At 46.4% G+C, this 14,654-nt stretch overlaps 1 protein-coding gene across 1 annotated transcript in view; it reads right to left on the bottom strand.

Annotated features, from left to right (window-relative positions):
* The window catches only part of LOC307089736 (retinoic acid receptor RXR-alpha-B-like), a 109,398-nt gene that overhangs the window by 25,521 nt on the left and 69,223 nt on the right, over window positions 1-14,654 (bottom strand). The window contains exon 3 of the mRNA XM_079756151.1: window positions 11,469-11,686. Within this exon, the coding sequence (XP_079612277.1) occupies window positions 11,469-11,686 (218 nt within the window). The remainder of the gene's footprint in view (window positions 1-11,468; window positions 11,687-14,654) is intronic.

Below are 14,654 nucleotides of genomic sequence, written 5' to 3'. Positions count from 1 at the left end.
GATACTTCAAAAGAAGACATCCCTTTCCTGCCGGTTTCAATACAGAGCCCTCCTATGGAACTTCAATGAAGTTTCTTCTGCCGCTGTTCAAGGGTAAAATTTGAGTGCGAAAGCTATTTCTTTTTTCCCCCTTCTCCTTATAGAAATTCTTCCATAAAGAATCGTTCTTCGTATTAAAAGCGCTTTGTCAGGAACATCATTGTTTTATAATCCAACATATTTTCTGACATTTATCATTGGCCTTCTCACCCCTTGATAATAATGCATTTCTAGAAGTCTGTTCCAGTTATGGTCAAAAAGTAAACTACAGAAGGACCCACAATGCAACACTCGCATGTAGAAGATTGGCAGGGACTGAAGAACTGTCGACGGATGAAAACACTTAACCCCCCCTTACCCGCCCTGGGGGGCACATCTTAGGAGAGGACAGTGGGGGTTCAGGGAGATTTGACCCAGAGGATAACCTTTGACACTAGGCTGACACCGCCCCACCATCGCTTCCTGTTTAATGGCTGGCTTATCTCTGTTCTGTTTGGTTTTCTCTCCTCTTGGAAGTGTGGAGGGTGGGGAGGCACGAAGGGGGTGGGCTTAGCGTTGAGTGTCGGGGGATCTAATCTGAACATGTATCAACAGAGATGAGGATCTGGTTTCTCACAGGATGAGTGCTAATGGGGCCTGTTCTCCTCTGGCCGTTGGCAGGGGAAAGTCGACAGTGGGACACCCTTTACGATCAATTACCACAGAGTTACCAAACTCAAGGACACACATAAAGACCTAGCTAGCTTAACAGAGCTAGAATGAGCTAACTTGCACCTATTCAAACGGTCTAACCTAGAAAGCATGATATGTTAGCAACTGTAAGAATGCAACTAGCAATTCAATTCATGACATTACTAGCATCTGTTAAAATATACAAACCTAGATATCGTGCCCTCGCTAGCACCTGTTTGAATGCACACGTCTAGCTAGCGTGAGGATTGCTAGCATGACTTAGCCAACACCTGTTAGAACGTACAACCCTAGCCAGCTTGATATGTATGAATATAAATATGAATGCTTTGTGGTGGACTCTCATCCAAAGTGTTGTACCATCCGAGAAAGGACTTTGCTAGCATGACTTTGCCAGTGCTTAAGGGAATGCTCTGGTTCACAGTGTGAACACAAAAACGCCCACGGGAGTGCTAAGTGCTAACATGCACATTGGGTATGAACTCGACTCAGCTTGGGGCAGAAACGGTCACCGACCAAGACGTGTGGTTACAGCCGCCATCAGTGTGAGAAACTGAGCACCCAGCACAACCTGCTATAGTACACTATTGTTTGTTTAATGGCTGAGTTGCTGAGGAATTGAACAAGATTAGTTTACAGTGTCTTTGTTTGTGTATCTTAGCTATATTTAGCTAAGCTATGTTTGGCTTGGCTTGTATGAGGACAGTTCCTTGGTAACAGTTCACATCATATTTCCTGACTTGCTGCCCGCTATGAAAAGTCATTGTAATTCAATTTGTTTTCAGAAATGCGTTGTATCACACTTCACAAATGTGCAAGCATTTAAGCTGCTTTATATTTATTTCTAAAGGGTGGTATGATTGTCCGGGTTAAAGAGAATTATTACAATAAAGGCAGTCCTCAAATTGGCTCAGAATATTTATGTTAAACATTAAATATGTATCTGGCTTTGCACCAGGCAGAAACATTGACTGTGGGGTATGCTTCATCCACAGATAACTGACACAAGAATTCCCCCAATGAAAAATATAAGCTGTATCTTATCTCAGAAGCTATGAATAACAGTAGTTAATATTAATAATAATAATAGTCATAATAATACTACTATGAGTAGTACTTTTGTACTTCGATGTCTATAAGACTGGTTGTGGTATTCAAAAAAGAAACATATTGCAGCATTGTCTGTGAATTTGTGTGTGTGTGTGTGTGTGTGTGTGTGTGTGTGTGTGTGTGTGTGTGTGTGTGTGTGTATATAGAGAGAGAGAGAGAGAGAGAGAGAGAGAGAGAGAGAGAGAGAGAGAGAGAGAGAGAGAGAGAGAGAGTGTGTTTATATCTAGTCTGACATAAAGAGTCTGTCTCTCTCTCTCCTACTATTCAGCTGGGTTCTCGGAGAAAGAAAAGATGAATCCCCTGAAGCAGGTTGTATTTATATGCATTCCTCCTCTGTTTAATAAAAAATATTATATTATGAGCTTTAATACCAGTGATTACAAATAATGAGAGAGCGAGAGACTTACTAAATTGTCATTCAGGCTTTCAATCTGGTTTTAGGAATCTATATTGAATCCAAAACTTGTGTGTAACTGCATCCTGCACCAAACCTTACATCCGATCAACATTCAAACATGTTGCATACTGATTCTCCTTTATTCCTGTATACAGGACATGGTCACAACTATAATGTGACAATGCTTACATATCGATAAACACATACATACAATTCACAAACACACAGAGAAAATACATTTGACTGGATATCCAACCACTTATATTCCTATGTGTGCAAATACAGAGTCTCTGAATTTATACACACATATAAACACAGTTCATTTAATATGCAGTTAATCCATACACATTGATACATACATAAAACACGAAGGAAACTCATATGGACACATAAAACATATGCAGTTCATTCACATCGACTCATAGGAACACACACACACACACACACACACACACACACACACACACCCACAGAAATCACACTCATACACACACCCTCACACATGCGCGTGGACACACACACACACACACACAGAAATCACACTCATACACACACCCTCACACATGCGCGCGGACACACACACACACACACACACACACACACACACACACAAACACACACAGAAATCACACTCATACACACACCCTCACACATGCGCGCGGACACACACACACACACCCACACACACACACAATGCAAGAGTCCACAGTGAATGCAGGAGTTGGGGTCGTCCAACATGAGGTACATGATACGGATGAGCTGGTAACTCAAACTTGGTCATTGTAACAAAGAGCTTTACGCTAGTGTAGCTAGCACCAGGGGGGCCTTCATTAAACATTCAAACCATCCGAGGGGATTAGAAGAGAGACCAGCCTTCGGAAAGCTATACCACCATCCATCGGGATGCATGTTGTTCTCTTTTTAAAGGCCTACTATTTTAACACCGGCTGTTAGGTTGATCAGCCATTATCGGACATTTTGTAAACCTTCTGTTTGTGACATCAAAACCGAATTGGACAGTAGATCCGTCTATCATACGTCTGTGTGGACACTCCAACTTGTGATGTCACAAACAGATTTATTTTGAAATCGCTTATTAAGGCTCAACCATCATACACCTGGTGGTGTTTCCAATTGTGTCATCACAAATGACCCTTAAAGAGATCAGAGTACATGAGGTCCCCGGGGGGGGGCGAAGGGTTAGCGTCATGCTACATGAACCGACGTAAAACCGATTCTCAGCCGTGAACAGGCAAACTACGGGGTGCACCAGGACACAGACATTACCAGCAGCTGGTGGGTAGTGGGAAACGACATGTAGGCACGTCGCACAAAGTGCATGAAAAATATAGAAGACACGATGTAAGACAGGGAACACATGTGTCTGTGTATGTGCCTGTGTGTACTCCACACGTGTTGGAAGGCAGACACGGCCCATATGTACGAGCGTTGGCAGTGGAAAGTTGGCTGGTGGTTTATTGAGCCCAGGAGGGTCCGACATAAGGTCTGCGATTGTACCACAACCAGACTTGTCCCTGCAGCCCTTTCTGGAGGTTTGAAATAACGCAATGGCCCAGGGGACCTCTTTAATCACAGCTAAGCAGCAGATTATGTTGATGGTTGCTTCCCCGCTAGAACCGACGCCTCCTAAACAGCTGGTCTCTATGGTTTTCACACTGCAGACGGGACACTTAGCTTCATGATTTACTGTGCAACTATACACGTCACCTAGACCGACCCGACCAATGGCAAAGTGAGGTGCTGCAATGAACTTTATCGATTGCGGTGTGTATTTCAGTTAAAAGGGGCCACTACCTTAGGCGAGACAGGTGTAGTTGTTACGGCGTTTGGCTCCCAAACGCCGACATCCCCAAATGTCCGCAGTCTTCCTGCAGGGCAACCTAGAACAAGACGACCACTAGCCCCTAGCTTCTCCACAACAGGTATGTACAAAAGTACTGTAAGGTCGCTTTATATGAAAGCATCTACAAATAGGTTGAAACGAAAAACTAAATACTAACTTCCCCCCAAATCACCAGGTGACCTTGGGATCAAACCAAAGCAGGGTCCGAAACTCCCACAAAGCAACGCATCTCAACGCCACCGCGCCAAGACTTGTCCGAAACTATCAGCTTCTTATGGCAATAGAAAACGCTAATACCAGTCCTCCACTAATTGCTACCTGGAGACAGCTGTGAGTGCAGACTGTCAGCATGCAACGGCGGCGAGTGAGTGAGGGTACGGGGCCCCTTAACGGCTCCCCGGGGGCCAGACACACGGAGCCATTGTGTGGCCGTTAGAACCCTGACCCCATGATGTCACAGGACGGATGGAGACCCTGCATACAGGTCTATCAACGCCATGGTGAGAAGGACGGGGGAGGCGGGGGGAGGGTGGGGTTTGGAGAATGAAGACTGGAAGTTGGGGTTTACTGAGCTTCACACAGGAAGGGACGAGCTAGTCTACATGGATGGTTTCTCTCTCTCTCTCTCTCTCTCTCTCTCTGCAATACCAAGACCCTTTCTCTCATTCTTTCACTGTCTGATTCAAAGTGCTTTATTGGCATGACAAAAACTTTTTCCTATTGCCAAAGTATATAGCAACAGAATGTAAAACTAATCGCCTCTCTTTTACCCTTTTCCCTTCTCCATCCTCTCTCTCTCTGTCTCTCCCTCTTACCATCCCTCTCTCTTTCCCTCCTCTCTCTCTCTCTCTCTCTCTCTCTCTCTCTCTCTCTCTCTCTCTCTCTCTCTCTCTCTCGCTCTCTCTACGTGCCTCCAAACACAAGCGCCTCTGTTGTGCTCAGGTCTCCTAGCGACACACACCTAAACAAGACGCCGTTTCGGGTCTGTTTGTGCGTGTGTGACATCAGTGCGTCGACTGGTTATTAAAAAGCAAGTTCCATGTGTTGTAAAACAACCACACCTTTTCCTCATTAGCGTTTTCCTTTTGAGTTTTAAGTTGAAGCGGACAAACACTTAATGGCTTTGTGTGTGTTTAAAGGTGTGTATGTGTGTGTGTGTGTGTGTGTGTGGGTGTTTTTTAATGTGTATGTTTTTAAAGTGTGCATGATCGCGTGTGTTTTTAAAGAGTGTGTGTGTATTGTTAAGGTCTATGAGTGTTTTCAAGATGTGTGTGTGTGTGTGTTCAAAGTGTGACTGTGTGTGTGTGTGTGTGTGTGTGTGTGTGTGTGTGTGTGTGTGTGTGTGCATTCGTTTAAGGAGACACGTGTGTGTGTGTGTATGTGTTAAGATGTGTATAATGTGTGTGAATTTTTAAGGTGTGGGTTTTTTAAGATTTAAGTAAGTTTGTGGGACACTAGTCTGTTGTTAGTGTATGTGGGGGCCCTCTCTCTCTCTGGATGCCCCGGGCCCTTAAGGAGAACCACAGCCAGACATTCTGAGCCCTGGGAACGGATCCGTGCGGCGTTGGAGGACAACCACCAGACAGCCATAGCTTTTGTCACGTTAAGTGTACAATGTTGTACCAGTCTGGGCCTGAATGGCTCCCAGCTGCCCTCGCTGGCTCTGGTGCGTCGTGAGCCAAAAAGATGGCCTGTGTGTAGTGGCCAGCTTCAGGCACTTAGCAGACACAGACTGCTCCAAACCCCCGACATGGGGCATGGAGACACACAACCCTAATGGCTAGCAGACACCCTGGGAGCCATCCTCTCTGTTTCCCTCTCTGCTTTGTCTCTCCCCTCTGCCCCTCTTCCTCCTCCTCAACCTCCTCCTCCAAGTCTCCCTCCTTCTCCTTGTCCTCCGCCTCCTCCTTCTGTACTCCCCCCCCCACCCCTGGCTTTGTCTGTCAATCGTCCACCTCTTCTCCTCCTCCAACTCCTCCTGCTCTCCCCCTCTAGGTCCCCTATCCCGCTCCTCCTCCACGTCCCCCTCGCCTCCACCTCCTCCTCCTACTCCTCCACATTCCTACTTCATTAACTCTCTCCTCCTCCTCCTCTTGGGACATTCCAGCAGAGGAGGGAGTAGGAGAAGGAGGAGGAGGAGGAGGAGGTCTGGGAATGAGGAAGATGAGACTGCAGGAAAACCATCCAAAGAGCCGATCTGTTTTGTCTCCAGAGGACGGCGGCGGCGGTGGTGGTGGAGGTTCTCTCCGGCTGAACATCTGGGCTGCGTTCAGAACAATACGGACCTTATGGTGGTCTGACAATAGTCCCTGTCAACACTGGCGACAACAACAGGATCGTTTAGCCCAGAGACCAGGAGGAAAGAGAGGATGAAAAGCCATAGTGAGGGTACGGAACCACTCCAGGCAGGGAGGAGTTGGACGACACACACAGAGGAATATCCCCCGTGTGTCCGCGGGGGAGAGGGAGAGAGAGAGAAGGGAGGGAGAGGGAGAGGGAGAGAGAGAATGAGAGACATAAGGAGAGAGATAAGGAGAGAGAGGGATGGAGAGAGTGAATACAAGCGATTGAGACAAAAGGGGAAAGAGATGGATGGAAATGGAGAAATGGGAGGATGGACATAAAGAGAGAAGCAGAAGGGGTGGGTGCGAAAGAGGGAAATACACAGAAAGAGAAGAGAGACAGAGAGGAGAGAGAGAAAGAGATGGAGATCAGGGGGTGAGTTAAAGAGGGTGAATGAAGATGGACAGATAGAGAAGAGAGAAAGAGCGATGGTGATGGGGCGGGGGGGGAGAGAAAAGAGAGAGAGAGAGAGAGAGAGAGAGGGAGAGGGAGAGAGAGAGAGAGAGAGAGAGAGTGAAAGAGAGAGATAGAGAGGGAGAGGGAGAGAGAGAGAGAGAGAGAGAGAGAGAGAGAGAGAGAATGACCGTCAGAGAGATGGATAGAAAAAGAGAGGGTTGGAGCGAGAGAACGGCCGAGAGAGTGAGCGACGGAGACAGGAAGAGAGAGAGGCACTGGAGGCTGAAGGACTGGAGGACTGGAGGAGTTGGATGTTATTAAGGTCTGGCTGCAGCCCTGCGCTTGCGGTTTGGCTGCTGCAGGACGCGCCTCAGCCCTGAGAATGGGACTTTTGTTCCAGCCGGTCCCGCTCTCTTTCATCCCGCCGTCTGCCCTGGCTTTGATTTAGAAGGTGGCTTGTGTTCCCCCGCTTTATTTTTGATCCCGGACGATCGCTGGATTTGTAATTTAGGCGACACTAGCTATTAGCCACGCGTGAGCGAGATACAGTGGGACAGTATGGAAACAGACAGGGCTGGATTCAAGAGCGCCTTTAGGGATGAGTGGATGTGTGTGTGTGTGTGTGTGTGTGTGTGTGTGTGCGCATGTGTGTGTGTGCGCATGTGTGAGTGTGTGTATGAGTGTGATTTGTGTGTGTGTGTGTGTATGTGTGTGTGGGTGTGTGTGTGCGTGTGTGTGTGTGTCCGCGCGCATGTGTTTGTGTGAGTGTGTGTATGAGTCTGATTTCTGTGTGTGTGTGTGTGTGTGTGTGTGTGTTCCTATGAGTCGATGTGAATGAACTGCATATGTTTTATGTGTCCATATGAGTTTCCTTTGTGTTTTATGTATGTATCAATGTTTATGGATTAACTGCATATTAAATGAACTGTGTTTATAAGTGTCTGTATTTACTATTTTATGTGCATGAGTAAAATGTGTGTGTATGTTGTGTAAGTGTTTCTATATATGCATGCATGCATATACATGTGGCTGCTCTGTTTGTGTGTGTGTGTGTGTGTGTGTGTGTGTGTGTGTGTGTGTGTGTGTGTGTGTGTGTGTGCGTGTGTGTGTGTGCGTGTGTGTTGGTGGGTTCAACGCAGGCCTGAGTGTCGCTCTAGAAGTTCTGAGGTTAAACAGAGATGCTCCCAGAGGCCGTGACCTCCTATAAACAACCAATCATGTGAGGGCAAAGAGGAAGTATCTGAGTCTGATCACGTTCCTTCAGCAGAGGAGGGAATATTTCCTATTCAAACATCCCACCACCAATCACACCACTGCACCCCTGATCTGGAAATGTATTACTGTAGCCAGCACCAAAGCTCCCCGCTACACAATACTGGCTTCTCTGGAAGCTAAGGAGGCCTTGGCCTGGTGTATCCTTGGATAGGATATTGTGGGGTGCTGTAAGAGGAGTTTGAGGACCAGTAGGGGGGCGGCAGTAGCTCAGGTGGTAGAGCGGGTTGCCTTGCAACTAGGAAGCTTGTCGGGGTTAGTCATAGTCCCGACATGGCTATCGCCCTGGGTGGTTGACCCCACCGTCGGTGTGTAAATGAATGGTTGTAATTCGCTTTGGTTAAAAGTGTAAGCAAAATCCCCTAGATGTAAATGTATGGGGGGTTCATCACTCTTGCCTATTTAACATCCCTATGCAAAAGTACAGAAAAGGTGAATCCCTCCTGTCGAACACCGTCTTTTGGATGAGACGTTAAACCGAGGACCTGTGGTTGCTATAGATCCTGTGGCTCTCACCGCAAGAGCAGGGGTGCTAACCCCAGGGTCCTGACCCAATTCCCTAAGCGCTTCTTGTACCAACACGGCCCCCTAATCATCACCCGGTCTCTAATTGGATAGTTTCATCATCCCACATCTCCACTGTGACAGCCAGTGTGCGCAGAGCTTTCTGGTGTACACTGGTAACTGTGCATCACCCGAGTGGGTTCTACACACTGTTAGTGTGTGGTGAGGTGTCATACGCATAACGCATGCGCACACTCACTATGCAAAGCGCTTTGGGCACCTGCTGTAGAAATGCCATCAATTATTCCAGTTTTTTTTAAATATATTTATATTTGATTATTAATAATTTTCCCAATTAATGTATTTTTGTTACTGCATATTATATTTGTATTTAATAATTTATATATAAGAAAAAAAAATATATAGCGTTATAGTGAAAAAAATGTTAATTCGGCCACTTTTAAATGAGTCTGACGAACTGTTATCGTTATCGGGGGGATCTCTCTCAATTCGATCTACAGTCCCTTCATATATAATTTATAAAAAAAAATATTAATAGCACATATTATGCACTAGCACTAATGAATTTACAGGCGTAAAAAACAACTGATCTATCAACTTGTGCATCAAACGAAATTGTCATGCACGAGCAAATAGGCAGAAAATATGCTACTGGGCAGAAAAAAAGTGCCAGGCTTAATTAATCTGATTTTAAGATGTGGTGGATGGAAAAGTGGCTATTCCAAATATAATCCTGGTTCAGACTGTATTACTGCACTGAGCTGTTTTAATGCACATTTACTACCAATTGATTTAGGACAAAAATAGTGATTCCTCATTAAAGATTACCAGCTCTAAAAAACATTTCCGAAACATTTATATTCACTACATGTAAATTGTTGAATAATACATTTGATAGTTAAGGTTTCAGAATGCTGCTATGTATAACGAAACCTTGCTTTGGACGCTTTTTACAACTGCCGAATAAAACGGATAATAATTTTTTTCTCCAAATAAATAAAAAATAATGTTTGGGCAGTGTGTGTTTGTATATATGTGTGTGTGTGTTTGTGTATGTTTGGGAGAGTTTGTGTACGTGTGTGTGTGTGTGTGTGTGTGTGTGTGTGTGTGTGTGTGTGTGGGTGTGTGTGTGTGTGCAGCAGTGAAAGAGAGTGTTGCCAGCTACTGAGAGTGGCCTTAATCCACACTTAACTACATTACACCCGGGGATGGGGTCCCTAGTACCTCCTCTCCTCTCGCCTCCACAACAGCACCGCGTGGTGCCGTTTAACACTCTTATGAACACTTATTAACACACAAAGCGCGGCTTCGGTGCAATTTCGGTAGACTTTGTGTGGCAGAAGGCTTTGGAGGGAATGGATGTGGCTTTGGTAGGGAAGAGTGCGGCTTCTTGGGAAAGGGGTGGGGCTTTGGACTGAAAGGGGTGGGGCTTAGTGGAGTAGGGGTCGCGCTGCAGTGAAAGATGGGTGTGAGTCGTGTGTGGGGAGAGCGAGGAGGGGAGAGGGAAGGAGTTTGAATGGAAACTGGGCCAGTACAGGCTTTGATGTCATAATTCTGATTTTTCGATTTTCCAATAGAAGATGTGCTGCCTATTGAAGGAGCAGAACTCAAAGGGGGAGGGGGGGGGAGAGAGATAGAGAGTGAGAGAGAGAGAACTTAAAGAGAGAGAGGGAAACAGAGAGAGTGGGTGTGTGTGAGAGAGAGAGGAACACGAGGTACAGTCAGAGAGAGCAGGGAGGAATGACAGAAAGAGAGGAGGAAAGACGTATGGAGAGAGAGAGCGAGAGATGAGGCGGGAGAGTCTGTGTGTGTGTGTGTGTGTATTGGGTTCGGGAACGAGACGAGAATAAATATGCAGAACACACCCCCCCCCCCACCCACAAAAAAGAAAATAATAAAAGTGGACCAAACAGAGGATAAAGAGGGAGATTGAGAGGAGAACGAGGGGAATTAGAGAGAAAGACGGCGATGGTGACGGAGAGAAAGAACCCACCCCTCCCGGGACGGGGAGAGATTGGCTGGCTGAAGCCACAAATCCTCCTTCAATTGATTAATTGTTCTGACGGCTCACAGCTCGTCCTCATTCCAACAGGCCTGTCATGGGATAATCTGTGTGTGTATGTGTGTGTGTGTGTGTGTGTGTGTGTGTGTGTGTGTGTGTGTGTGTGTGTTTGTGTGTGTTCATGATAGCCTGTAAATGTGTGTGTTTGAGATGGGCAGAAAAGGAAAAGCAAAACAGAGAAGCAGCTTGTATTTTCGTAGGGTTGGTCTGTATACACGCTGACGCAGACTTTAGACAACCGTTTACGCTGGGCGAATGCATTTTCAATACCGTTTAAATCTGTTCTTCAATGAATTATTTTCTGTACAAACAACAAGCACAGCTATACTGTTCGCAACTCTGCAGTAGGAGCCCTGCTGTGAAAACACACTACTCTTCATAGCCAAAAATGATTTGTATCCTACTAAATAATAGCGTGACAGCTAGATGAGTTCAAATGTAGAAGATTATTTAAACCCATCTACATGCGAAAAATAAAAGCGTGGTGATAGACAAGTTGAAATACAGTACACGGCCTGTATGTTTGTATTTAGAAGGATCCCCCCCCCATCCCAAGTCTGTCCAACACTCATGCCCTTAAAATCACATCTTCCTTCAAAGTAAAAGCATGGCAGTTACACAAGGTACACAAGTACACCATCTTAACCCATCTCCCTTTGTGCTTTCACCATGCGACAAAAATCCCCCGCCATGCAAGCTTTCCCTTTTCAGGACCTTTGACCTGGACTTTTACTTTGAAGGCGTCCCCCCCTCTCTGTCACGGGGCTCACCTGGGGGCTGACGCTGGGGCCGTAGCCCATGCCGGGCGACGTCATGGAGTGCGGGCCCATGGGGGAGCTGATGACGGAGAATGGCGAGGCCAGGCCGTTGATGGGGGAGTGCAGGGACCCCTGGGGCCCCATGGAGCCGGGGCTGAGCAGCGACGGGTGCATCCCCCGGTGGGACGTGGGCGAGCCCAGGGGAGACGAGGTCATCTGACCCGAGGAGTCTGCGGAGAGAGAAGGAGAGATGGCGGTGGTGAGCTTCAGGTGTTTGCGCGTGAACGTCGATTTTTTTGCTGTTTTTTTTTTTTTTTTTGCACATTTCATCACCTACCGTGTAGTATTCTCTGAAGGTATATATTTGAAGGTTTTAACCTTTTTATTGTAGAGTGAGTTAGACAGGAAGGTATGGGAGATGGAGGGGAAGACATTCAGCAGAGAAGCACGGGCAGGAATCTAAGCCGGGTCTCTGCGGTGAGGACTAGGCCTTAATGGTACGCGCTCTACCCAGTGAACCATAGGGGCTCCCCTACCATGTAGTATTGATGGGATTTCATAAGGTTTATTTGGAGTTGGATTTAATGGAGTGAATATGTAACGCAGCACAATCAGAAGGGAAATGTGGTTACTTTGTGGCTGTGTTTAGCTCTGTAAACCCTGTTTGCATACATTTAAGAAGTGACATTTCTTAATCTGGCGTTAGGTAACTGACTCCAATCCAAAGCCATCCAGAAATGCGGCACCCTGGGAGAGAGACAGCTCCTTGGGATTTTCTTCTCAGCCTCCAGCAATGCTACGGGCCCCAGCAACATCGCATTAAAATCATGATCTAAAGGAACCAATTAACAGCATGGGGAGGAGCTACTTATCTTCACACAGAACAGGGTGTTAAGCTGTTAGTGTTGGGAGTGTTTATGTGGATGTGCAAAGCATTAAAGCATTTCAAGGTTCAACCAACAAAGAGGATTTATAAAGAAAAATCCACACCATTTCTTAAGTTTTCATATCGGTTGACATAAGAAAAAATATGCTCTATATTTTTTGAAAAAAAAAAAAATGAAAATATAGTTTTCTGTGATAGATCAGCCGCAAAAATTGACCAACCGCTATATTGATCGGGCTCTACTAGAAGCCGTTCAATACCTTTGGTGTTTACCTGCAAGCCAGAGTATCAAAGACACGCAGTCAAAAATATACACAAGGAGGTTCTGGGTTCGATCCCAACTGTCCCACAGTCTGTCGGTATCGTCCCACAGTCTGTCGGTTACGACCTCTGATAGTGTCCCCAACCGGACGCCATGAAAGAACATGAACGAAACCACGGGGGGGGGGGAGAAGTGGGTCTGTTAGTACATAAAGGGTGAGTCAATACATTGATCGACCGGCCGCCCTGGTCTCTACTACAGAGTGGAAACAGAGCCAGGACACACACACACACGCTGCGAGCTTCATCTGTTGGCGGTGGCCTCGTTTGGGATGCCAGCTATGTTCACACAAGCAGCCAGGTATCTGGCAGGAGGTAAGATGGGAGGTGCTACGCGCCCCTGACCCAGCCGCTTGGCAAGGCAGCAGAGCCTAGTAACGTACCGCCATTTCTCAATCTCACTCATCTGCTCTGTCGGTCAACAGCCCCCCCTTCTCTCTTGTTCTCTTTCCCTATCTGTCCCCTTCTTTCTCTCTCTCTCTCTCTCTCCCTCTCTCTCTCTCTCTCTCTTTTTCTCTCTCTCTCTCTCTCTCTCTCTCTCTCGATAGCTCTTGCTATACCTCTGTACCTCTGTGTGTCTCTGTTTCACTCTTTCTTTGTGTCACTCTCTCTCTCTGCATCTCGTTATGTCACCATCTCTCTTTCATTCTCTCCACCTTCCGTTCATATGCTGTGCTCGTCGCGTGCGGCGGGTGACCTTGTCCTGGAGATGAAGAGGAATCCACTCCGAGATGGATATGAAGGAGAACAGAAGGTTGTGTAGGCTGCCTTTGTGTGAAAGTTTTCCTCAAGTGCCGTCTTCCTCTCTCTCTCTCTCTCTCTCTCTCTCTCTCTCTCTCTCTCTCTCTCGCCCCTCACTCCATCTCCCTCTTCTCCCAAGGACGTTTTAATCCATTAAAAAGGCAGCGGCCTCAATTCAACAAAGTAATAAAGAGGAAAATTATTTAGACATAGACATTATTACATCCAATAACCCACAAATAAATGCATATATGCGATTTCTTTAAGAGCTAAACCCCAAGGGACCATACCCCCTAATCCCCCAGAATGCAACAGCTCCAGCGTCTGGGTGCAGGTCCACATCACCTATTGGCAGAGAGAAGGTCATGAGTTTTATTGGGTATATTCGGGCTACGTAACCGCCTGTCCTCTATGAGCTGTGTGGGTCAGCTGACAGTCCCCAGAGCGAGGAGGATCAGAACCAAGAAGAGTTTTTATTTTATTAAGGCTTTGACAAAGCAATATCTGAAAGACGTAATGGAAACGGATATCCCTCCATCAGAAGTCCATGTCTCTCTCTCTCTCTGTGTGACTGAGGAACTGAACCGGATACTGTCCCACCCTCTCTCCCCCGCTATGGAACCAGCCCGTAACATCCGCTCTGTCACAAGATGAGAACGCCTAGAACCAAGGTTAGACCAGGGCACCTAAATGTTCAAAACTGAACGTTAAATGGCTACGGAATAATGAGAAACTAACCGCTGTTTTCGTGTCAGAAAGTATTTGCATTTATATGTCCGGGGGTCCGCACAGGGACTTTGAGTTTTTAAGCACTTCGGTTCTTGCCTTCTCTCATGAAACAACCAAGCAGAACATTACAGTAGGTTGGCGAAGTCTGACAGAGACGGAGAGAGAGAAGTCTAGTGCATGGTGTACATTACTTAAATGTACACCGTGCACTAGGCTCTCTAGTGTTTGCTGGTAGCTAAGATGTACTGAGGGATTTCAAGTACTATATAGAAATAACATGAATGCAGCCTACACTCTCTGTATAGCAAAGTGACCGCATATCTGTGTGTGTGTGTGTGTGTGTGTGTGTGTGTGTGTGTGTGTGTGTGTGTGTGTGCACGGGCGATGTGTGCATGACAGTATGTGAGTGGGTGAGTATTAGCGATTTTACATTTGTGTGAATGTGGTTGGGTGTGGGGGTGGTTTAATGCAGTATACACTGTTAAGTAAGTGTTTGTGTGGGTTAGGTATTGTTGTATTGT

Source organism: Pollachius pollachius (genome assembly GCF_949987615.1).
Source record: "Pollachius pollachius genome assembly, chromosome: 18".
NCBI classification, from domain to species: Eukaryota; Metazoa; Chordata; class Actinopteri; order Gadiformes; family Gadidae; genus Pollachius; species Pollachius pollachius.
The sequence above is the reverse complement of the archived record's forward strand: the minus strand, read 5'-3'. Positions and strand labels throughout refer to the sequence as shown.